The sequence below is a fragment of the Wyeomyia smithii genome, chromosome 3, assembly GCF_029784165.1.
Source record: "Wyeomyia smithii strain HCP4-BCI-WySm-NY-G18 chromosome 3, ASM2978416v1, whole genome shotgun sequence".
Classification (NCBI taxonomy): domain Eukaryota; kingdom Metazoa; phylum Arthropoda; class Insecta; order Diptera; family Culicidae; genus Wyeomyia; species Wyeomyia smithii.
The window spans coordinates 69,618,141-69,644,200 of NC_073696.1; the positions used below are offsets into that span (position 1 = coordinate 69,618,141).

The 26,060-nt window shown below is 38.3% G+C and overlaps 1 protein-coding gene across 1 annotated transcript; it reads right to left on the reverse strand.

Moving 5' to 3' along the window:
• Positions 1-1,503: 1,503 nt before the first annotated feature.
• On the reverse strand, positions 1,504-2,811 carry LOC129728337 (uncharacterized). Its single transcript, XM_055686773.1, has one exon. It carries the CDS (start codon positions 2,809-2,811, stop codon positions 1,504-1,506), a length of 1,308 nt encoding a protein of 435 aa, XP_055542748.1.
• Between the last annotated feature and the right edge of the window lie 23,249 nt (positions 2,812-26,060).

Here is a 26,060-nt window from a genome sequence, read left to right on the forward strand (position 1 = left end):
GGTTTGTTTGATTGGCATAGTGAGCAAAATCATTTCAAATCGCCTGGAAATACGCGAAAATTTAATCGACCATTTTTGATTTGAATGAAACTTTGCACACGTATTTGGCTTAGGAAACTGAGCATTTTTCACAGGTGGAGAGATTTTTTAAAAAAGGGCGTATGCCTTTTGGCATAGGTTTTATTCGAAGCATTGTAGCCCAGAAACCGTTGGTTGTAAAGAAAAACTGCCTGAGAATGAGTTGTAGGGAATTAAAAATGCACCATAAAAAAAATATACACTGTACAAAAAAAATTTTTTTTGACCAAAAAAAATTAAAAACGAACATTAAATTTCAATTTAAAAAAAAAGAGTTGAATTTTTTTTTATTTTTTTTTTAAAGAAACTTGATAGAAAGAAACGTTAATACGCAACTTTTAAAAAAAGTCCAGGACGGAGAAATGAAAAATAATTTTTTTATGGTAGATTAATTTTTTTATGAAAATTCTAATGCAAACATTTTTCAAAATATTCGTATTCTGATGATTTCAAAAGATGCAGAGAGTCATTTCGAATCAAAAAGTTCTTGGTAGTAAACATTCTAAAGGCATTGGTTTTCGAGTTATTTCTAATTTTAGCTCGAAAATTATGATTATTCAGAAAAATACACGTTTTTCTTAATTTGTCCATGGTTCTCCAGCAAAAACCATACGTTTATTGGAATGCTTGATCAAAAATATACAATTCATTCTTTGAAAACAAAACGATTGGGTGAACGGTTCTCAAGAAAAGAGTTAAATATTCTAAGTGATATAAATATATATATTTTGTAGATTTATCGGCTTAATCAGTCCGTGTATAGAAGCAAAAACGATTTTTTGTTTCTTAATCCGACAGTTTCGGTGACTTTATTTCACCTTTTTCAAGGAGTCTAAAAATTTACAATACGTGTAGTTTTCCTTTTTCTGTTACTGTTTTGAGTTTTTTGTATGTGTTTGTACTTACAGAAAAGATTATCGTTTTATTGTTCAGTGTGTTGGTGTCCAACATAGGTTGTCTGGTGTGTATTGCAAATGGCGTCTTAATTTGGCTATGTGTAAAAATAGATTTTCTTAAATTTAAATTCGACTGTTTCTTAACAAACTGTACTCACTGCATATGTCTCTATTTTTGTGTGCACTATACTGTATAACAGTTATCACTTTTTTCTAGCACTGCTTTTTCTAGCACTATATAGCTTCGAGCGGTATTTAATTAATCAGAGCAATAGGTTTTGTGTCTTTTCCAGTAGTCTACTATTTCTTGACAGTTTGTTGTGAGTGTGTTGGAGAGCTACGCTAAAAACTTTAGGTTGTGGTTGCATATTGGTGATTGTGTTTATCGGTTTTGTTGTGATTGATATTTCTTATTGTGTGTATAATACCAGCATATACAGTGTTGAGTCCCTCAGTGTCTGTGCGTTTGTTGATACTATTTTCTGTGTTGGCAATATGTCATACTTCTATAAACGGTAGAGCGTGTGGTTTATCGTGTCTGTCTATAATTTTCGTTTGGTGAAAATCGAATCTGTGATTTTGTGTGATGCTGTGGTACATTAGTGCTGTTTTTTTCTTTTAGTGAACTAATTTGTGGATCTGTTGCGTTGTAGCCTTGCTGTAGTAGTTTGTCCCAAGTGTTGTAGTACGTTCGATGTCCGCTGATTCTTGTTTTAAGCATGTTTGTTGTCATTCCGACGTAGCAGGCGTCGCAGTTTTTGCATGGTATCTTGTATATGACGTTGTTTTGGTGCTCCTGGGGGACGGGGTCTTTAACATTTGTGAGTAATTGTCCAACTGTTTTTGTGTTGCGGTGTGCTAGTCGTTTGTTTTTGTATTCGTTTTTCAGGTGTTTGTCGATTCTGTTCGACAGGTATGGAATGTATGTTATTGAACGGTAAGTATATTTCAGGTTTTCATCGGATGATTCTTGTGGTGTAATAATGTTTTCTTGCCTGCGGTTTATGAATCTGTTCCTGAGCGATTTTGGGTAGTTGTTGAGACTCAATTGTTGATGGATGATACGGGCTTTGTCGGCGTCTTGTAAATGAGTGGATAGTTTGTCGACTCGTCGAATGAAATTTTTGGCCATGTTTATTTTTTGATGGAGCTCCTGGGGGAACGAGTTATAATCCAAGAACCTGCCACTGGCTATCGGTTTCATATACCATTCTGTTTGAATTTTTTGGTTTTCCTGTCTTATCAGTGTCATGTCTAGGAACGGTAGTCGTTTGTTGTTTTCCATTTCATATGTAAATTGAATATGTTCATTATAGCTGTTGAATGTTTCTAGTACATGGCCTATTTGACTTTCAGGAATTGCTAGTAGGAGATCGTCTACATATTTTTTGATGAACGGAGGTTTGAAATTTAATGACTGTGTTACTGTGTCTAGTAGTGTTTCCATAACTAAGTCTGCTATTATGGGCGAGAGAGGATTCCCCATTGCAGCTCCAAACACTTGTTGGAAATGTTGTTCGTTGTACTTGAAGTAACTTGATTCGATACATGATTCGATACAAAATTCAGCTATTTCGATGAAAAAATCTAGGTTTATGTTTGTATTAACTTTGATCTTCTCCCATTGTGTTATTATGTTGTGTGTGACTAGGGCTTTAGGAATTGATGTGAACAGCGATATGACGTCTAGAGAAATTAGAATATAGTCTGGTGGCAGTGTAACTGAGCAGATAAAGTTGCAGAACGTGAACGAATCTTTTTTGTTGTATGGACTATCAATGGAATTTTGTATGATTTTTCCGATGAATTTCGACAGGTTGTAGGCGGGAGCGGTCATGTTTGGCACTACTGGCCTTAGTGGTAAATTAGGTTTATGCGCTTTGGGTTGTCCGTATATTCTGGGGCATATGGCATTATATGTAGTTAGTCGTGTTGCTGTCTGTTTGTCGATAAGATTCATGTTGAGTAGTCGTTTGGCGAATTCGTTATTTGTTCGTTGGTATCGTGATGTTGGATCGCGTGGTATCGGGAGATATGTTTTGTTGTCCTTGAGCATGCTGAGCATTTTCTGTTTATAGTCTTCTGCAAGCATTAATACCGTTTTATTGCCTTTGTCCGATTGAATCGTGAGTACATCTGGATTTTCTCGAAAGAATTGTTTTGTAGTTTTTATAGCTTTTTCACAGAATTTTGTCAGCACATCTTTTTCTGTGTTGTTTTTATTGTAGTGGATGTAATTTTGAACTGAGTTTGCTATTGCGCATCTTGTGCGGTCTTGGATTGAAATGTCTAGATTAGTTTTCAGTATGTTTTCGATGTCGGCTAGGAGATGATAAAAAGGTATGTGGGTGATGTTGGTTGGTAGTGCGAATTTTTGGCCTAAACTGAGCAGTATTTCTGTTTCTTTTGGAAGTGATTCTTGAGTGCTGTTATTTATGGCATTGCTTTTACATACTGGTATTGTGCTCGATGGTTGGATATTACGGTCTAGAATTCGGTCAAATTTTCTCTTTGTGTTTTTTGATTTCTCCTGCGTATGTTTGTTTTCAAACTTTGTTTGACTGTTGAAGAATGATTCGGCTACGTTTTTTGGTATATTTGAGTTATTTATCTTTTCCGTAATGTATATTGTAATTGTTTTAGTATTTTCAGTTTGTGAAAAGTGTGTTTGATTTCTATGTTTAGAACTGATTTCTTGAACTCTTCTTCGTTAATAATAAACCTTTGTTTAAATTAGACGTTAGAAACTCCATGTTCATGAAAAAGTTGTGTTTATATGAATATACTGGCAAAGCTCCCGGTCAAATTTTTTTTATATTTCTTAGAATTCTTTGGTATTTTTTAAATTGTATCATCAAGAATTTCTTAAAATAAAATAGTAGTTTTAACAAAATATAACTGAAAATTATAAGCAAATCGAAGTAGATTTGATATCATTTCTCAAAAATGCTGAACAACGAGTTTTGCACATAATCTTCTGAGTGATAAGGGTTTTTTATGAAAAAAAAATATACTCGTTTGCCGGAAAACGCATTTTTTTACATGCGCGTGTAACATACCTGACAACACTGCCGTTTTAAATCGATATTTGGCATATTTTGATTAATTTTCTTCAAACTGCAAATAATAAAATTCCCATTGATATTACATTTATATTTAAAACTTAAGCAATTTTGTTCTATTACTTAAAAATGCTGTAGCTCGAGTATTGCTTTCATCCAAAATTTTCTCAAATACACGATGAAGTTATTAAGTTATTGAAATCAAAATATACTCATTTTTTGAAAACTGCATTCTGATTTTTCATGTGCTAAAAGATTATTTAAATTAAACCGACTCTGTATTTAGGTTTCTTGACAAATTTCATTAAAAAATAATAAATCAGTTTTTTTATACATTGGGTATTGGTGGCCATAATTTAAAGAAAATTAGGGTTTTTGACGAAAAATGGCATGTGTTGAGGCATCACAAACACCAAAAAATTAGTATCAGTAGAAAATAAGATTGAATGTTTCTGATTAGTACATTTTGGTTTGCCTACTTTGTTGTGTATAGATTATATTTTCCTCTATTCATAGCTTTTAATTATTTTTAAATTCCTAAATCACTTTTAACGCAGCCATTATCAGAAACAAACATGTTAGTTTTTGCCTAATTTACAAAGGTATAAAATGGACCTCTGAAAATAAAGAAACCAATTCAGTCATGCATGAAAGCGGTGAATGTTCAGCATGAAAAGCAACCAAAGCATCGGTTTCAACTTAAGGAAAAACGAAATGCAAATTGTCATCAGCACACTTTTGCTCATACCAATTTGCCTCAGGACTTATGCGAAACGGAACGCGTGTTCATTATCTGCTCATTTGCATCGCGCACTCATTCGAACATGATCTAAGCATGAAATGGAGATCTGGAAAACACGTATTAAGTTGATTGAAATTTTCTCCGTCAGTTTCATCGTATTCGCAGGAATCAGAAATCGCGTGCATTTGCCGGCTTGGTCGCCACAACGAGATGCTAAACGGTTTACCGAGAGTGTGGCGCTGAACGAAAGCTCGCCCGGCAGGGCTTATCGTCGTCCGGCCAATCTTCTTCGTTTGTCAGTAGAATAGAATGCGATACACCGGCGCAAATCGAGAGCTTTCGAGGATGAAATAGTATTCCACGAGTGCGGGATAAACCCGGCATCGGGCATCGGGAACAACACTCGTGGAAAACGGAATTGAGAATCAATTCGAGCTGCAGTCGAAAGAAGGAGCGTGGCGCTGAGTGCGGAATTGATTACCATTCAGGCGAAACCGTTTGTCGTTTCCTTACACCGGGGTCGACGAAGGAGGAGGTTTACCGTAACGATTTCGAATCGACCCTCATTTCGCAGAATACAAAGCTCACAACACGCTTTTTCTTTTTTACAGTGTAAATTCCTGGAACAAACACTTGACAAACATCCCTTCCACGAATGATGAGATTGGATAAACCTTATTACAGGAAAATTGCCGACACTGAAAGAGGAGCCTTATGATTTCTTGCAAACAATGACCGTTTCTGGTGAAACGTAAAAAACAGAGAGGGAACGATAAAGTGAAATTGGCATTTTCCAACGCAAGCCGCGCGACCTCGTATTATTGACTGAGGGCAATATTTTCACCATCACTCAACTTCGTACCAGCAACATTTGAACGCCCTAGTAAAATCGTCTTTATTAATTTTCGGGCAATTTTGTTGATGTTTTCCTTTCGCGCAATAATTTTCGACAATGTTGATTTTTGCCTGGCTTTCAGTGATGTTGGGATAAACTCGGAAGCACATTTTTTTACCTTTCTTATTCGAACAGTATTTTCTGCTTTATTGGAAATAGATTTGTTTCTATTTTGCGTTCTGCCCTAGTTTTTTCGTTTTTGGACATTAATTTTCATACACATTTTAGCTTTGTTCTACTTTTCTATTTAGCTTTCAATGATTTTAGGCCTGATTGGCCCATTTCAACACTTCCATCATATTTTTGTGACATTTTTATCCCTCTCCCTTTAAAGGCTAAGCCTTTAAATTTAGATCAACTGGATTTCTACTATCATATGAATTCACTATTAAAGTCATATGTCATAGTTATTCTGGGTCCTCTCTTCATTACAGTTTTATATTACAAATTCCAGTATTTCTTTTAAATGCAAAGTCATAAAGTACAGAGCAATTGCAGTACCAGCCTCGTTGGAACCAAAAATTACACCGCATTCATATGAAACTGTTTAACAATATATGCAAGCAATAAAACCAGCAGCAAAGAGTAACATCAGTTCTTCAGCTATAATAAAACACAACGACAGGTAGAGTGCCGGGTGTTGATGTGCCAGCGTAATTCCAATCGTTTTACGGTCGCTTCAGAAAACAATTTCCAGTATGCGTGCGATACGGAGCAGAGGGTAGCAACACTCGTTCATCTACCTGGGGAGTTTCTTGACGAAGCAATATCGTTGATGAATTTTGCGATGTCGTGTGCGACGATGCGACGTCCTATCTACCGGCGCCAATAACGATAAATGTCAATTTACAGTGGCTCCAAACTTTGGAAGCAAATCGACGTTATGATCAACGGCTGTTTGCTCTAAATGTCATTTGGGAAAGTGTAAGCTGAAAAAAAAAGACGTTTTTAGTAGGATTATCAAACGTATTTTTATATGTGTCAAATGTAGTCGTCGGTATGATGGAGAGCGAAGATATTTGGATTAGAAGGAATGGAAGTTGTTCACCTTTTATTTGAAAAACCGCTCATGTCGCGTTTAGAATTTTATTCGGTCAAGTGTTGAAACAATAAAAATCATAACAGAAATTTAGTAAAGCGGGCAATGTATGTAGTTTCGCGGGAATGCGAAGATGAAGGGGAATAGAAGGTGTGACTAGAATTAGAAAAAAATATTTTTTTTTAATTGGCCAAAACGCAGGATAATCGTTGAAATTTGAGCGACTTATAATCATTCATAAAGGGATAAATTTCGTCTCGCTTTCGTGTTTAGATTTTTATGTTACACCCAAAACTATGTAGCCGAATTTCCTGAGAGACGTAGTTCTACGTCAAGGAAGTTGAGCTATGAAAATACATCTGATTCTTTTATTTATATTCATAATAACAAGTGACCAAATAATATTAGACAGACAGACAGACAGACAGACAGACAGACAGACAGACAGACAGACAGACAGACAGACAGACAGACAGACAGACAGACAGACAGACAGACAGACAGACAGACAGACAGACAGACAGACAGACAGACAGACAGACAGACAGACAGACAGACAGACAGACAGACAGACAGACAGACAGACAGACAGACAGACAGACAGACAGACAGACAGACAGACAGACAGACAGACAGACAGACAGACAGACAGACAGACAGACAGACAGACAGACAGACAGACAGACAGACAGACAGACAGACAGACAGACAGACAGACAGACAGACAGACAGACAGACAGACAGACAGACAGACAGACAGACAGACAGACAGACAGACAGACAGACAGACAGACAGACAGACAGACAGACAGACAGACAGACAGACAGACAGACAGACAGACAGACAGACAGACAGACAGACAGACAGACAGACAGACAGACAGACAGACAGACAGACAGACAGACAGACAGACAGACAGACAGACAGACAGACAGACAGACAGACAGACAGACAGACAGACAGACAGACAGACAGACAGACAGACAGACAGACAGACAGACAGACAGACAGACAGACAGACAGACAGACAGACAGACAGACAGACAGACAGACAGACAGACAGACAGACAGACAGACAGACAGACAGACAGACAGACAGACAGACAGACAGACAGACAGACAGACAGACAGACAGACAGACAGACAGACAGACAGACAGACAGACAGACAGACAGACAGACAGACAGACAGACAGACAGACAGACAGACAGACAGACAGACAGACAGACAGACAGACAGACAGACAGACAGACAGACAGACAGACAGACAGACAGACAGACAGACAGACAGACAGACAGACAGACAGACAGACAGACAGACAGACAGACAGACAGACAGACAGACAGACAGACAGACAGACAGACAGACAGACAGACAGACAGACAGACAGACAGACAGACAGACAGACAGACAGACAGACAGACAGACAGACAGACAGACAGACAGACAGACAGACAGACAGACAGACAGACAGACAGACAGACAGACAGACAGACAGACAGACAGACAGACAGACAGACAGACAGACAGACAGACAGACAGACAGACAGACAGACAGACAGACAGACAGACAGACAGACAGACAGACAGACAGACAGACAGACAGACAGACAGACAGACAGACAGACAGACAGACAGACAGACAGACAGGCAGACAAAAAAAGCTTCACGTGTCAAATTTGGTCCCATTTGTTGCATTAGTGCTCGAGTTATGCAAACATTTGTATTTTAATTGCATGTGAGCCTTCTCTTCTGGAAAGGGGAGGAGTCTCGAGCTATCATATGAACCTTACCAGATCTTTCAAGTTTCTGCATACGAAATACGAATGGTTTTGTAATTTGTTTTTTTTTTAAGTAAAATCGCTAGTCACGAGCAGAACAATTCATTCAGTAAATGTTCATAAAGATATTTGTTCTATCATAACTCGGAAATGCTTGCTCTCCACTAAACTTGGCCTGCGGATTTCTCGATATAGGGAAATGGTAATAGCGGAACCGTAGCTTTTCCGTTTTGCGTGAGGCGGGGGGCAGAGATTTTTTTTATTAGACTATTTCTAGAGAAAGCAATTCAATACAGCTTAAATATACAAAAAGGCTGAACAGTAAAAGAAGTTACATAATTCACATTTTTTTCGTATTTTGCATTACCTTTCACATAATTTTTAAATTTCCTTTTTAATTAATGAAACTATTGAGTAATTACAATAACATTTGCATTAAAAAAATAGAACAAAAATTGCCGATTTTTTAAGTGTTTACCTTCACACGCACTGACTAAAGTACCCATGCAACATCAATCGTAGTAACCCACGAGTCAGTAGAAAAAATTTGACACCTCTGTCAGTCGGACTCTGACCGTTATGGCGAAAACAGTTAAACTACTCCGTTCAGTTGTGGGCACCGGATATGCTCGTTCCGTCATCTTCAACATTTTGGCATTATTGGACAACGATCAAGAAAGAAACCTCGGTTCCGGACGGCCGACAGCTCTGAGTGACAAAAATTTGTAAAACATGTGACAGAGGGAAAAGTAGCCCCATGGGTGCGCTGGGCCGGGAGCATGGTGCAACCGATCAAACAGTAATAAAGTACTTGGCAAACAAAAACATTAGACTGGGACATAGTTGTATGGGATAAAGGGGTGGTGTAATTTTTTCGCTCCAATGCACTTTTCGTGTTCCTTATGGGTCCTGTAACAACTGTGTAACTTTTCAGATCGATCGGTGGAACCCCTGATTTGCGCCCGATTTTTAAAGTTTTCATTCCGTTTTTTATGGGAAAATCCACTTTTTCAAAACTTATCCTCTAGAAATTTCCAGTTGGCTCCTAAAAATATACCAATACATGATATTTGTAGGAAATTTTCCTGGAAATAATTCTTCTGAAGACTGTAAGGCGCTACAAAATTTGTAGAAAAAGTTATTCACCTTAAACTGATCGAATGTCTGACGAACGGCTCAACATTGAATTTTTCCAGCAACACTGCTGCAGCATGCTGCTGTTGCAAACTCAACAACGTGATGAGAAACAGTTTCGCGTAGAATCAAGCTTGAAAGCGTGATTTTTTGCTCATAGTTTCTTCGGAGAAAATGCTTAGAATATCAATCCCTATATTTTGATAGTATTCGTTGTGTGATTCATAACCCTAAAAATGAGAAATCAGCTTTCTAAACACCCCTACGTAGTGAAAAACATTTTCGTTTTAAGCTTGAAGGTATGATATTTTGCTCACGTTATCTTCATTATCGGAGAGCTTGCTTAAAATATTAATTATTAAGTTTTAATGTAGATTGGGGACCTAAAAGAGGGAAGTAAACTTTCTAAACACCCACGTCGTGTGACTCTGGTGTCTTTCAGAAAAGAGTTTGGTAGATACATAGCTACAATTTGTGCAGATACATGGCTAACAGTTCACTACGAACCACGGTAAATGAAGTCTATTGAAAAAAAGAAAAAGAGAGTATTGATCTTTGGGCGGGATGTTGGTTGAGCGGGCACCAAGGCCGCTGAAAGATCCGAAACAACTGGAAAACGGTAGGTTTTCAAAGTTTTTCTTTAGCTCCCCGTGTTGATTGCAAACCGCTGTCTGTTGAAAATGGAAACATCTTTGGCTCCAACTTAATTTTTTATTACTGATAATTATTGCAATTTATATTGATTGGAACATATACAAAAATTCAACAAAAAAAGTTATCACCTTTCAATATTTCAGAGACTTTTGTTGTCAGTGGGATTCGACAACTTGTAGCAAATAATTCTGTTGATCGGGATTATTTGTTATTTTGTTGTTGTAGTCGCTGACAAGCTTCACGGCCCTTTCTGCAAAATCATTCACTACTGCAATTGCCTTCACGCGTTCTTGTGCTTCCAGATATTGTTTATTTGATTGCCATTTTCCAGGTTTTTCTTTAAGAAAGTCCGTTGAGATTTTCATGATTTCGAAAAATCGTTTCGTTGCCTTTGTTACAAAGTTAGAAAGTGTAGAGTTTTTCTGAATGTTATCAGCCTTTACTAAGACTTTAGCATTCTCAAGTTGTTTTGCCTTCTTAAGTTTTTTTTTGCTTCTGTTTACCTTTTGTCGCTACTAGAACAGACGAATGTCTTCTTCTTCCTCACATGTGTATACCTCATTGGTTCGTAGTGACCTGCTGGCCATGTATCTGCGCAAATTTTAGCTATGTATCTACCAAACTCCTTTCTGAAAGACACCAGGGTATGATCTATTGAATTGGCACCAGAACCCAAGTTGTCACACGAGGTGGGTGTTTAGAAAGTTTACTTCCCTCTTTTAGGTCCCCAATCTACATTAAAACTTAATAATTAATATTTTAAGCAAGCTCTCCGATAATGAAGATAACGTGAGCAAAATATCATACCTTCAAGCTTAATCCCACACGAAAATGTTTTTCACTACGTAGGGGTGTTTAGAGCGCTGATTTCTCACTTTTAGGGGTATGAATCACACAACGAATACTATTAAAATATAGGGATTGATATTCTAAGCATTTTCTCCGAGCTACTATGAGCAAAGAATCACGCTTTCAAGCTTAATTCTACGTGAAACTGTTTCTCATCACGTTGTTGAGTTTGCAACAGCAGCATGCTGCAGCAGTGTTGCTGGAAAAATTCAATGTTGAGCCGTTCGTTAGACATTCGATCAGTTTAAGGTGAATAACTTTTTCTGCAAATTTTGTAGCGCCTTACAGTCTTCAGAAGAATTATTCCCAGGAAAATTTCCTACAAATATCATGTATTGGTATATTTTTAGGAGCCAACTGGAAATTTCTAGAGGAATAGTTTTGAAAAAGTGGATTTTCCCATATAAAATCGTATGGAATCGATCGATCTGAAAAGTTACACAGTTGTTACAGGACCCATAAGGAACACGAAAAGTGCATTGGAGCTAGTACTTATTTTTTGTCCCACCCTAATAAACATACATTTCAGGAAGCGGCAGTCCCGTCCTCTGATATCAGAGCTGCACGCAACTCGTTTCGATTTTCCCAGTGAATTGCGACGTGGCAGTGGTGATGGACGACGAGACCAATCTCACCCTGAATGGCAACGACTGGCAGGGCGCTTCGTATTTTACTTCTCCCACGAATGAAGCGAGTACCGAGGTGAAGTTCATTTCCTACACCAAGTTCCCCAAGAAGGTACTTTTGTGGCTGACACTCAGCAAGATTCACTGATATCGTTAAAGTTAAAGAAGTTTTAAAGGCAGTACAAACTACTCAATAATGCTGATTGTTTATCTTTCAGATTTTCTTTTGGATTTGTTCTTTTTTATCAATCACATACATGACAAAATTTCGTGAAGGGGGAGGGAAACCGCGTGGGGACTAAGCTCTCCGTAGCCCCCTCGGTTGCTGATTTCATATAGGCAAGTAAGTATGGGTCATTCAATAGAGAAGTGACCACGAAAAAGCACAAACCTGGACACGACCATCACAGATTTTGCTCAAAGTTGGGAGAATTATAAATCTACTGTCACTTTGGAAGAATCCTAAATTTGGTGTCGATTGGAATACCCCCTGCTCTGTGGGACTCCCCTGCTCATTGCAATGTCACGCATTTTTTGTTAAAAAAAAAATCATTTTTTCGGCAAATGCAGCCATTTTTATTTTAAATTTGATAATTTCATCGTGTTCCTTGGAAAATTTCACATAAGAAACAACTATCATTCCGAGGTAGGGTAACGGGGGTATTTTGGCCAGCTTCGGGAAGTGTTCGCACAGTTCATTAAAAACAAACACATTTTTTCAACATAAATACCTACTCTATTATACCATTGTTGAAAGCTAAGTGTCTATTTTAATATACACCGTTCAACAATGCAATATATTGAAAAATATCCTAGAAATATCAAAATTTTTACGAAGTACTAAAAACATATTTTGGTCCACCAAATTTTTACTTCGGCCCACCTTTATATCTAGAGACGTGTATGGAAATAGTTCGGACTAATTATATTTAAGATCATCATCGGTATTTTTAGAGCAAAAATAGTGGGTTTGATGGGAACATCCTTCTGCTGTGAGTTTTTGTAAATTTTAGGCATCTAAAAATGAAATGATTTGGCATATAGCGGTTTAACGGGCATTCTCATCCAATTTCATATCGTTAAATGTGATAAATTAAGAAGTATTTACCTGTAAATTGTCACAAACTGCTTCTTTGTTCACGTGCAACGGCCGAACGCTAAACAAAGAGATGTCAAAACTTGGCATGGCCAAAATATGTTCGCTTCAGAAAGAGGCAAACATATTTCGGCCACGCGTTTAACCACTTTTCCAACTTTTTCCAACATGTTAGAGTATACAAACTGTTTCTATGACATTTTATTGATGTTACTACAATAACGAATTGTTTCGAAAGCATACATATTTGTTACAATAGCTTCCGGACGTTGACTTGTATATTACCACTTTCTCTTGACTTTGGGTTGACTCAGCCATGACTTTGAATATGTAAGAACTAATTCCAAAATAACACTACCTAGAGCCAGTTTTTCGCCGAAAATTATAGTGTAGTATGATTCTTAGGTGTGTTATTCAATGTTGCATGCATAGTTTTCTAATATTCATTGAAATTATCAGATAAAATGCGTAAAATGTTACCGAGTGGGCCAAAATATGTATGTGGGCCAAAATAACCCCCTTACCCTAATATGGGCCACTCTCGAGATATAAAATTTTTACGTAAAAAGTTGTAAACTTCGTAATGAATTTTTTTCACAATTTATAGACGTAAGACACCCGGAAAATAGTGATAGGTGAATTTTGAAGAGAATAAACCAAGGATCCCAGATGGTCTCGAGGTACGATGCTGGCCTAACAAGCCAGTCGTCGTAGGTTCGAGTCTCGGCTCGGAAGAGACTGTTAGTGTCAGTAGGATCGTAGCGCTAGCCCCGCAATTGTCCTGTACACAAACAGTTGGCTGCGAAGTCTGTGTATAACAAACAGAAGGTCAAGTTCCGAATCGGAATGTAGCACCAAGGCTTTGCTTTTAAACCAAGGAATCCAGAAAAAATACAGTTTTTGCCCGGAAGTGTTGCCAGATAGATTATTTTCGTATTTTAAAACTAAATTTGCATTTTTCGGCAAATGCTGCTAATTTTATTTCAAATTTGATGGTTTCATCGTATTTATTGAAAAATTTTACGTAAGAAACACTTATCACCCCGTGGTAATATGAGCCAATCTCGAGATATAGCATTTTTACGAAAATAGTTCTGAATTTCGTAATTAATTTTTCGTAAAAATGTTATATCTCAAGATTGGCTCATATTACCACGGGGTGGTAAGTGCTTCTTACGTGAAATTTTCCGAGAAATACGATAAAACCATCAAATTTAAAATGAAATTAGCTGCATTGGCCGAAAAATGCAAATTTAATTTTGAAATACAAAATTTACCTATCTGGAAACACTTCCGGGCAAATACAATGTTTTTTTCTGGATTCCTTGGTTTATTTTCCTCAAAATTCACGTATCACTATTTTTCGGGTGTCTTACGTCTATGAATTATAAAATAAAATAATTACGAAGCTTACAACTTTTTTCGTAAAAATGTTTTATCTCGAGATTGGCTCATATTACCTCGGGATGATAGTTGTTTCTTATGTGAAATTTTCCAAGAAACACGATGAAATTATTAAATTTAAAATTAAAATGGCTGCATTTGCCGAAAAACGTAAATATAGTTTTCAAATGCAAAAATAATTTATCTGGCAACACTTACGGCCAAAACATTTTTTTTTCTGGATTCCTTGGTTTATTTTCTTCAAAAATCATCTACAGTCATACCTCGATATAAGGCAATTTTATTTTTATTTTCGTTACGTTATATCGAAGCACGAAAAATATATTTTTTTATTGATGCAAAATTCTTTATGGTTACTTGAAAGTGCACAAAAACTAATTTCCTTTCACCTAAAAGTAAATATAAACGCTTCTTATGTTCCTTTAAGACAATTTTCGTTGAAGCTTGAAGGTATGATATTTTGCTCACGTTATCTTCATTATCGGAGAGCTTGCTTAAAATATTAATTATTAAGTTTTAATGTAGATTGGGGACCTAAAAGAGGGAAGTAAACTTTCTAAACACCCACGTCGTGTGACTCTGGTGTCTTTCAGAAAAGAGTTTGGTAGATACATAGCTACAATTTGTGCAGATACATGGCTAACAGTTCACTACGAACCACGGTAAATGAAGTCTATTGAAAAAGAGAAAAAGAGAGTATTGATCTTTGGGCGGGATGTTGGTTGAGCGGGCACCAAGGCCGCTGAAAGATCCGAAACAACTGGAAAAGGGTAGGTTTTCAAAGTTTTTCTTTAGCTCCCCGTGTTGATTGCAAACCGCTGTCTGTTGAAAATGGAAACATCTTTGGCTCCAACTTAATTTTTTATTACTGATAATTATTGCAATTTATATTGATTGGAACATATACAAAAATTCAACAAAAAAAGTTATCACCTTTCAATATTTCAGAGACTTTTGTTGTCAGTGGGATTCGACAACTTGTAGCAAATAATTCTGTTGATCGGGATTATTTGTTATTTTGTTGTTGTAGTCGCTGACAAGCTTCACGGCCCTTTCTGCAAAATCATTCACTACTGCAATTGCCTTCACGCGTTCTTGTGCTTCCAGATATTGTTTATTTGATTGCCATTTTCCAGGTTTTTCTTTAAGAAAGTCCGTTGAGATTTTCATGATTTCGAAAAATCGTTTCGTTGCCTTTGTTACAAAGTTAGAAAGTGTAGAGTTTTTCTGAATGTTATCAGCCTTTACTAAGACTTTAGCATTCTCAAGTTGTTTTGCCTTCTTAAGTTTTTTTTTGCTTCTGTTTACCTTTTGTCGCTACTAGAACAGACGAATGTCTTCTTCTTCCTCACATGTGTATACCTCATTGGTTCGTAGTGACCTGCTGGCCATGTATCTGCGCAAATTTTAGCTATGTATCTACCAAACTCCTTTCTGAAAGACACCAGGGTATGATCTATTGAATTGGCACCAGAACCCAAGTTGTCACACGAGGTGGGTGTTTAGAAAGTTTACTTCCCTCTTTTAGGTCCCCAATCTACATTAAAACTTAATAATTAATATTTTAAGCAAGCTCTCCGATAATGAAGATAACGTGAGCAAAATATCATACCTTCAAGCTTAATCCCACACGAAAATGTTTTTCACTACGTAGGGGTGTTTAGAGCGCTGATTTCTCACTTTTAGGGGTATGAATCACACAACGAATACTATCAAAATATAGGGATTGATATTCTAAGCATTTTCTCCGAGCTACTATGAGCAAAGAATCACGCTTTCAAGCTTAATTCTACGTGAAACTGTTTCTCATCACGTTGTTGAGTTTGCAACAGCAGCATGCTGCAGCAGTGTTGCTGGAAAAATTCAATGTTGAGCCGTTCGTTAGACATTCGATCAGTTTAAGGTGAATAACTTTTTCTGCAAATTTTGTAGCGCCTTACAGTCTTCAGAAGAATTATTCCCAGGAAAATTTCCTACAAATATCATGTATTGGTATATTTTTAGGAGCCAACTGGAAATTTCTAGAGGAATAGTTTTGAAAAAGTGGATTTTCCCATATAAAATCGTATGGAATCGATCGATCTGAAAAGTTACACAGTTGTTACAGGACCCATAAGGAACACGAAAAGTGCATTGGAGCTAGTACTTATTTTTTGTCCCACCCTAATAAACATACATTTCAGGAAGCGGCAGTCCCGTCCTCTGATATCAGAGCTGCACGCAACTCGTTTCGATTTTCCCAGTGAATTGCGACGTGGCAGTGGTGATGGACGACGAGACCAATCTCACCCTGAATGGCAACGACTGGCAGGGCGCTTCGTATTTTACTTCTCCCACGAATGAAGCGAGTACCGAGGTGAAGTTCATTTCCTACACCAAGTTCCCCAAGAAGGTACTTTTGTGGCTGACACTCAGCAAGATTCACTGATATCGTTAAAGTTAAAGAAGTTTTAAAGGCAGTACAAACTACTCAATAATGCTGATTGTTTATCTTTCAGATTTTCTTTTGGATTTGTTCTTTTTTATCAATCACATACATGACAAAATTTCGTGAAGGGGGAGGGAAACCGCGTGGGGACTAAGCTCTCCGTAGCCCCCTCGGTTGCTGATTTCATATAGGCAAGTAAGTATGGGTCATTCAATAGAGAAGTGACCACGAAAAAGCACAAACCTGGACACGACCATCACAGATTTTGCTCAAAGTTGGGAGAATTATAAATCTACTGTCACTTTGGAAGAATCCTAAATTTGGTGTCGATTGGAATACCCCCTGCTCTGTGGGACTCCCCTGCTCATTGCAATGTCACGCATTTTTTGTTAAAAAAAAAAAAAATCATTTTTTCGGCAAATGCAGCCATTTTTATTTTAAATTTGATAATTTTATCGTGTTCCTTGGAAAATTTCACATAAGAAACAACTATCATTCCGAGGTAGGGTAACGGGGGTATTTTGGCCAGCTTCGGGAAGTGTTCGCACAGTTCATTAAAAACAAACACATTTTTTCAACATAAATACCTACTCTATTATACCATTGTTGAAAGCTAAGTGTCTATTTTAATATACACCGTTCAACAATGCAATATATTGAAAAATATCCTAGAAATATCAAAATTTTTACGAAGTACTAAAAACATATTTTGGTCCACCAAATTTTTACTTCGGCCCACCTTTATATCTAGAGACGTGTATGGAAATAGTTCGGACTAATTATATTTAAGATCATCATCGGTATTTTTAGAGCAAAAATAGTGGGTTTGATGGGAACATCCTTCTGCTGTGAGTTTTTGTAAATTTTAGGCATCTAAAAATGAAATGATTTGGCATATAGCGGTTTAACGGGCATTCTCATCCAATTTCATATCGTTAAATGTGATAAATTAAGAAGTATTTACCTGTAAATTGTCACAAACTGCTTCTTTGTTCACGTGCAACGGCCGAACGCTAAACAAAGAGATGTCAAAACTTGGCATGGCCAAAATATGTTCGCTTCAGAAAGAGGCAAACATATTTCGGCCACGCGTTTAACCACTTTTCCAACTTTTTCCAACATGTTAGAGTATACAAACTGTTTCTATGACATTTTATTGATGTTACTACAATAACGAATTGTTTCGAAAGCATACATATTTGTTACAATAGCTTCCGGACGTTGACTTGTATATTACCACTTTCTCTTGACTTTGGGTTGACTCAGCCATGACTTTGAATATGTAAGAACTAATTCCAAAATAACACTACCTAGAGCCAGTTTTTCGCCGAAAATTATAGTGTAGTAAGATTCTTAGGTGTGTTATTCAATGTTGCATGCATAGTTTTCTAATATTCATTGAAATTATCAGATAAAATGCGTAAAATGTTACCGAGTGGGCCAAAATATGTATGTGGGCCAAAATAACCCCCTTACCCTAATATGGGCCACTCTCGAGATATAACATTTTTACGTAAAAAGTTGTAAACTTCGTAATGAATTTTTTTCACAATTTATAGACGTAAGACACCCGGAAAATAGTGATAGGTGAATTTTGAAGAGAATAAACCAAGGATCCCAGATGGTCTCGAGGTACGATGCTGGCCTAACAAGCCAGTCGTCGTAGGTTCGAGTCTCGGCTCGGAAGAGACTGTTAGTGTCAGTAGGATCGTAGCGCTAGCCCCGCAATTGTCCTGTACACAAACAGTTGGCTGCGAAGTCTGTGTATAACAAACAGAAGGTCAAGTTCCGAATCGGAATGTAGCACCAAGGCTTTGCTTTTAAACCAAGGAATCCAGAAAAAATACAGTTTTTGCCCGGAAGTGTTGCCAGATAGATTATTTTCGTATTTTAAAACTAAATTTGCATTTTTCGGCAAATGCTGCTAATTTTATTTCAAATTTGATGGTTTCATCGTATTTATTGAAAAATTTTACGTAAGAAACACTTATCACCCCGTGGTAATATGAGCCAATCTCGATATATAGCATTTTTACGAAAATAGTTCTGAATTTCATAATTAATTTTTCGTAAAAATGTTATATCTCAAGATTGGCTCATATTACCACGGGGTGGTAAGTGCTTCTTACGTGAAATTTTCCGAGAAATACGATAAAACCATCAAATTTAAAATGAAATTAGCTGCATTGGCCGAAAAATGCAAATTTAATTTTGAAATACAAAATTTATCTATCTGGAAACACTTCCGGGCAAATACAATGTTTGGTTTATTTTCCTCAAAATTCACGTATCACTATTTTTCGGGTGTCTTACGTCTATGAATTATAAAATAAAATAATTACGAAACTTACAACTTTTTTCGTAAAAATGTTTTATCTCGAGATTGGCTCATATTACCTCGGGATGATAGTTGTTTCTTATGTGAAATTTTCCAAGAAACACGATGAAATTATTAAATTTAAAATTAAAATGGCTGCATTTGCCGAAAAATGTAAATTTAGTTTTCAAATGCAAAAATAATTTATCTGGCAACACTTACGGCCAAAACATTTTTTTTTCTGGATTCCTTGGTTTATTTTCTTCAAAAATCATCTACAGTCATACCTCGATATAAGGCAATTTTATTTTTATTTTCGTTACGTTATATCGAAGCACGAAAAATATATTTTTTTATTGATGCAAAATTCTTTATGGTTACTTAAAAGTGCACAAAAACTAATTTCCTTTCACCTAAAAGTAAATATAAACGCTTCTTATGTTCCTTTAAGACAATTTTCGTAGACCAGTATAACCAGTCACAAAACATTGAAAAAATAAATGTCAATTTTACCCCATTTTATGGTACTTATTGGTTTCAAAACTTACTTAAAACATTTATTCGGAACATTATACACCTCTAAAATAATTGTTTTACTTCAATTTTGGGAAATTGAAAAAAAGGAACGTTATATCGCGGTAAAAGTTACGTTATATTGAGTTACGTTATTTCGAGGTTGCCTTATATCGAGGTATGACTGTATCAGTATTTTTCGGAAATCTTTCGTCTATGAATTGTAAGAAAAAGACGAAAGAGATTTTTGACAAAAATTGCTGGACTTTGCAATAAAGTGGGGGGTCCTGGAGAGCGGGGGGTATTCCAATCGACACCAAAATTGGGATTTTTCCAAAGAGACAGTAGATGAATAATTCCCCCAACTTTGAACAAAATCTATGATGGTCGTGTCCAAGTGGCATGTACACTTCGTATGGAATGACTCGTATGAGAATTCTTCCTACTCAACCACTATAAATTTCATTTTAATTGTTTGTAGATCCACTCTTGTAATTGATAAATGAACCACCGCAATGAAAAGTCCAGCTTAAGATGGCTAATAAACATTTTTTACGTTTCATGTATCATTTACTTACTTTACTTTACTTTTAAGGCGACAGACCGATTATCGATTCGCGCCGAATCCAGAATACGTCGCCATGTCCCTCGGTCTTGGGCTGCTATCCTCCAATCGTCCCTAACACCTATTTCGCGTGCATCCTCGTCGACAGCACACATCCAACGAGTGCGGGGTCTACCTCGAAGTCGACGACCTCTATCGGGATTCCTGCTAAATATAGCCTTCACTTGACACTCATTCGGCATTCTCGCTACATGCCCAGCCCACTGAAGCCTGCCGTGTTTTATCCGCTTGGCTATATCCGCCGATTTGTATGCCTGGTACACTTCATGGTTCACTCGTCTGCGCCAAACACCATTTTCTAGTTTGCCGTGAGCGCAAAATCCTACGCTCAAAAACACCAAGAGCTCGCCGATCAGCCTCTTTCAGCGTCCATGATTCATGGCCGTAGAGAGCCACCGGAAGAATCAGTGTTTTATAGAGTGCAAGTTTAGTACGGATTTGCAGACTGCGGGATCTTAGCTGGTTACGTAGTCCGTAAAAGGCCCTGTTGGGGGCTGCTATCCGCCTCTTTATCCCAGGCTAACCTCGTTGTCACATGTCACTAATGTTCCCAGGTAAATAAATTCGTCGACTACTTCAAATGTTTCCCCATCTAGCACCACCGCAGCACCAAAATCCGACGGACTACCACGCACTCTGCCAGCCACCATGTATTTCGTTTTGGCAGAGTTTATGGGGAGCCCTAATCTCGCAGCTTCCCTCCTGAGAGGTCCGAAGGCCTCTTCCACAGCTCTACGGTTGATACCAATGATGTCGTTATCGTCCGCAAAACCGAGAAGCATGTGCGACTTCGTAATGATGGTGCCGCTTCTCTGCACACCAGCCCTTCGTATAGCACCTTCCAATGCGATGTTGAACAATAAGTTCGACAGCCCGTCGCCCTGCTTCAAACCATCTAATGTCACGAACGAGTCCGATATCTCACCGGCTATCCTGACGCTTGATGTAGAACCTTCAAGGGTGGCACGAATCAGCCTAATCAGCTTTGTTGGGAAGCCATGTTCAATCATAATCTGCCATAGCTCATTTCTCTTGACTGAATCGTACGCTGCCCTGAAGTCTATGAACAGATGGTACGTCTGCAAGTTGTATTCTCGAAATTTATCGAGGATTTGTCGCAAGGTAAACATTTGGTCCGTCGTGGAGCGTCCCCCTCGAAACCGCATTGGTACTCGCCAACAAAGGTCTTCTGCAACGGCCTCAGTCTGTGGAACAGGATGCGGGAGAGAATTTTGTACACGGTATTGAGAAGAGTTATGCCCCGATAATTGCTACAGTCCAGGCGATGGCCTTTTTTGTAAATCGAGCATATGAGACTCTCCAACCAGTCCGAGGGTAATTCTTCAACAGACCACACTCTTAGCATGATCCGATGGATGGCACGATACAGCTGTTCGCTCCCGACTTTGAAGAGTTCGGCGGGAATGCCGCCCTTCCCGGCTGCCTTGCAGTTTCTCAGCTCTTTCACTGCTTTCTTCACCTCGTCCATGGATGGTGGGTCCACAGCTTGACCATCATTCTCAATAGTCATCCTGCTCCTTTCGACTCCACTGTTTCCCTCACCGTTCAACAGCACACTGAAGTGTTCCTTCCAACGCCTGGCCACCTCTGTTTTATCGGTTATCAGGTTCCCCTCCCTATCGTTGCACTTGACAGGGGCTGACACGTTTCGATTCCTGATTCCGTTGACCTTCTTGTAGAAGCTCCTCGCATCGTGCCTGGAGAAGCAACCTTCCGCCTCCGCAAGAATACGCTCCCAATGCTGTCGTTTCTTCCGGCGATGGAGTCTCTTTTCAGCGGCTCTTGCAGCTCGATATCTACCCATGCTCTGACGAGTCACAGCCGTGGCCAACATGTGACCCCTGGCGCGGTTCTTCTCTTCCGTCACTCGCTGGCACTCAGCGTCAAACCACTCATTGGGCGCAGCTGCCGCAGTTGTACCCAACACTTCTCGCGCTGTAGTGCTAATCGAACTGTGGGTGTGCCTCCACTGTTCATTCAGGTTCCCTTCAAATCTTTCCTCAATCCGTTCATCAACTTTCTGAGAGTACTCTGCAGCCACTTCTTCAGTTGATAGCCGCTGGATGTTCAACTGCATCCTCCTCGTTGCCTTGGATTTCAGCACGTTGGACAGCCGGGTGCGAATTTTGGCTACTACGAGATAGTGATCCGAGTCAACGTTCGGTCCTCTGAACGACCTCACGTCTGTAACGTCTGAAAAGTGCCGTCCATCAATCAGAACGTGGTCAATTTGAGAGCAAAGCTCTCCATTCGGGTGCATTCAGGTGTGCTTACGTATGTTCCGGCGTGCAAAATAAGTGCTACATATAGCCCTCCCCCTAGCTGGAGCGAAATTAACAAGCCTCAGGCCATTGTCATTTGTAGTAGAGTGGAAGCTTTCCCTACCAGTTATGGGGGGGAAGAAGTCTTCCTGCCCGACCTGTGCATTTGCATCTCCGATGACAATCTTTATATCGTGTCCTGGGCACTCATTTAATGTCTTTTCCAGGAGCTCATAGAACTCCTCCTTTTCGTCATCGGGTTTCTCGTTGGTCGGAGCGTACACATTTATTAGGCTGTAGTTGAAGAATTTGCCCTTAATTCTCAACACGCATATACGGTCACTGATCGGCCTCCATCTAATGACACGCTTCATCTGTTTTCCAATTAGCACGAAACCGACTCCTCTTTCTGCTTTCACGCCGCCGCTATAGTAGATGTGGTACTTAAATGAAGTGTCCGCAATAGGATCTACTGCTCGGAATTCGCGTTCTCCCGATTTCGGCCACCGCACCTCTTGGATAGCTGCAACCTCCACATTCACCTTCCGCAGCTCTCTAGCCAGGATACTTGCGCGTGCCGGTTCGAGTAGAGTCCTTACATTCCAAGTACCGAGTTTCCAATAATCGTTGTCCGTTTTCGTTCGCCTAGGTCCATGCCGCTTATTCCGTTCCGTATTTATATCTGGATTGTTCGTGATATTTAAAATTAAGTATGCTGCCTTACTAGGGCTGCGATACCTAGTCTCGCGACGGGGCTGCCGCCTTTGATATAGCTGGCGAGACACCGCGTTTCATGATTCATGATGTATCATTTACTGGACATGAAAAACCAATTTTCGAATTATGATTTTTGCCTTTCTCCTAGAAAGGTATAGCAATCACTTGCAAAACCGAAGATATAAAAGTGCTCCAAAAGGCCGAATGGCATAAATCACTTGACTCAGCTCGACGAGTTGAGCATATTCTGTATGTGTGTGTGTGTGTGTATGTGTGTGTGTGTGTGTGTGTGTGTGTGTATGTGCAGATTTTTATTCTCACTCACTTTTCTCAGAGATGGTTGGACCGATTTTCATGAAATTAATTGCAAATGAAAGGTCTTGTTGTCCCATAAGACTCTATCGAATTTTTTTGTAATCGGATTTTTAGTTTAGAAGTTATGTATCAAAATGTAAAAATAATGAAACATCATTATCTCAAAAACTACAAAACCGATTTGAACAAAATAAATTTCAAATGAACGGGCTACCTTAAAAACCCTTAACTTTTGATTTTTATGAAGATTGAAATTGTGGTTCAAAAGTTATGAAATGAAACGTGTTCTGGAGACTGTTTAATCTCACTCATGTTTCTCAGAGATGGCTGAACCGATTTTCATAAAATCAGTGTCAAATGGAAGGTCTAGTTGCCCCATAAGACTCTATTGATTTGTTTTGCAATCGGACTATTACTTTGCCTGTTATGTTTAAAAATGTGAAATCCAGCTATGAAAAGGAACATATTCCGAAGATTACTTGGACTCACTCACTTTTCTCAGAGATGGCTGAACCGATTTTCACTAAATTAGTGTCAAATGAAAGGTCTAGCTGCCTCATAACACCCTATTGAATTTAGCTATAATCGGACTGTAACTTTGTCTGTAATGTGTCGAAATGTGAAAATCACGAAACTTCATTATCTCAGAAACTACACAACCCATTTGATCAATATGGTCAATATTAATATCAGATGAGCAGGCTAAGGGATAACTGATGAATTATAATTGAACACGTGGTTTCAAAGTTTGGCTGCCCTATACGTTCCCATTTTATTTGATTATAATCGAACTTAAGCAACCGTTATGTATTAAATTGTTAATAAAACAACTAAAGTCTATTATCTCAAAGACTACATGACTTATTTGAACATAACTAGTGTCATACGAACGAGTCATCTCTCGAACTTACAAATAACAAACTTCATAACAATTTGATATGTGGCTCAAAAGTTATGGAAAGCGAAGAAATTCAAAGACTATTTAAAACTATACCTGCTTTGATAGAAATATGTGGCCTCAACATAATTTAAATGTGGTATCGTACTATTTGAACGATCCAATTTAATTGATTCCTTGCGATGTGTTAAAAGTCTGCAAATGCACGACGAATCGGCCATAGGATAAGATCAAAGTCAAATAACAAATCGTTTGAAATGATTGGGTTTATCGAAATGACAATATCCTCGACTTTTGGCTTCTGTACATCGCCTTAATTCTGAATATATTCATATTGGGTGGTATTCGGTCATTTTCAGCAGATTTTCTGGCATCAATCTGACACCGGAAATACCCATATTGAGAGGTATTTAGTTATTTTGGTTGTTTTCCAGAAACTAAAAGTGGTCGTCTTTAAATTCAAAATGGTTTTCAGGGTCAATGTTTGGTTTCTATGCATCATCTCGATTACGGAAATATCCATATTGAGTATTATTCGGTCATTTTCGACTGTTTCCTAAAAGTAGCCATTTAGCAATTCAAAATGGTGCCTGAGGTCAATTGTTAGCTCATTGCATCATTCTAGTTCCAGATATACTCATATTGGATGGTATTTGGTTATTTAAGCTGTTTTTCACAAACCGGAAGTCGCCATCTTGGATTTCAAAATGGTATTTAAGATAATTTCTAGCCTCTGGGCGTCATTCTGGTTGAAGAAACACCCATATTGGGTGTTATTCAATCATTTTCGGCTGTTTCCCAGGAACCGGAAGTCACCAACATAGAATCCAAAATGGGGTGTGTGGTCGATTTCAGCTGCTGTGTATCATTCTAGATCCGAAGATACTCATGTCAGACGAAAATCTGCTAGTTTTGGCTGTTTCTCAGAAACCAGAAGTTGCCATCCTACAATTCATAATGGTGTTCTTGCAACATTCTGGCTCCGGAGATACTCATTTTGGGTGGTATTTGATCACTTTGGGCTGTTTTTCAGAAACCGGAAGTCGTCATTTTGAACTTTAAAATTGCCTGTGAAATCAATTTCTGTCATCTGGGCGTAATTCTGGTTCCGAAAACATTCATATTGAATGGTATTTGGTCATTTCCGGCTGCTTGCCAGACACCGGAAGTCACCATATTAAAATTCAAGATTGTGTCTGTGATCAATTTTTAGCTTCTGTGCATCTTTCTGGTTCCGGAGATACTCATATTTAATGGGAATCGTCCATTTCAGGCTGATTTCCAGAAACCGGAAGTTGCCATCTTACAATCCAAAATGTTGCCTGAGGTCGATTATGGAACATATTTGTTACCACTAAAACATTCACCTGCCAAATTTGGTTCCATTTAGTTGGTTAGCTCCCTCCCTTCCGAAAGTAGGAGTGGTGTCAAAACATTATGGACATATTTTTTATCCCTTAAAACATCTACATGCCAAATTCGGTTTCATTTGCTTGGTTCGTTCATGAGTTGTGCAGAAATTTATGTTTCATTTGTATGGGACCCCTCCCTTCCAGAAAAGGGAGGGGTCTGAAACTATCATAGGAACCTTGATAGGCACTAAAAACCCCTACATACAAATTTTCACGCCGATCGGTTCGGTAATTTTCGAGCCTATATGGATCAGACAGACCGGATTGCATTTTTATATGTATAGATTACAACATA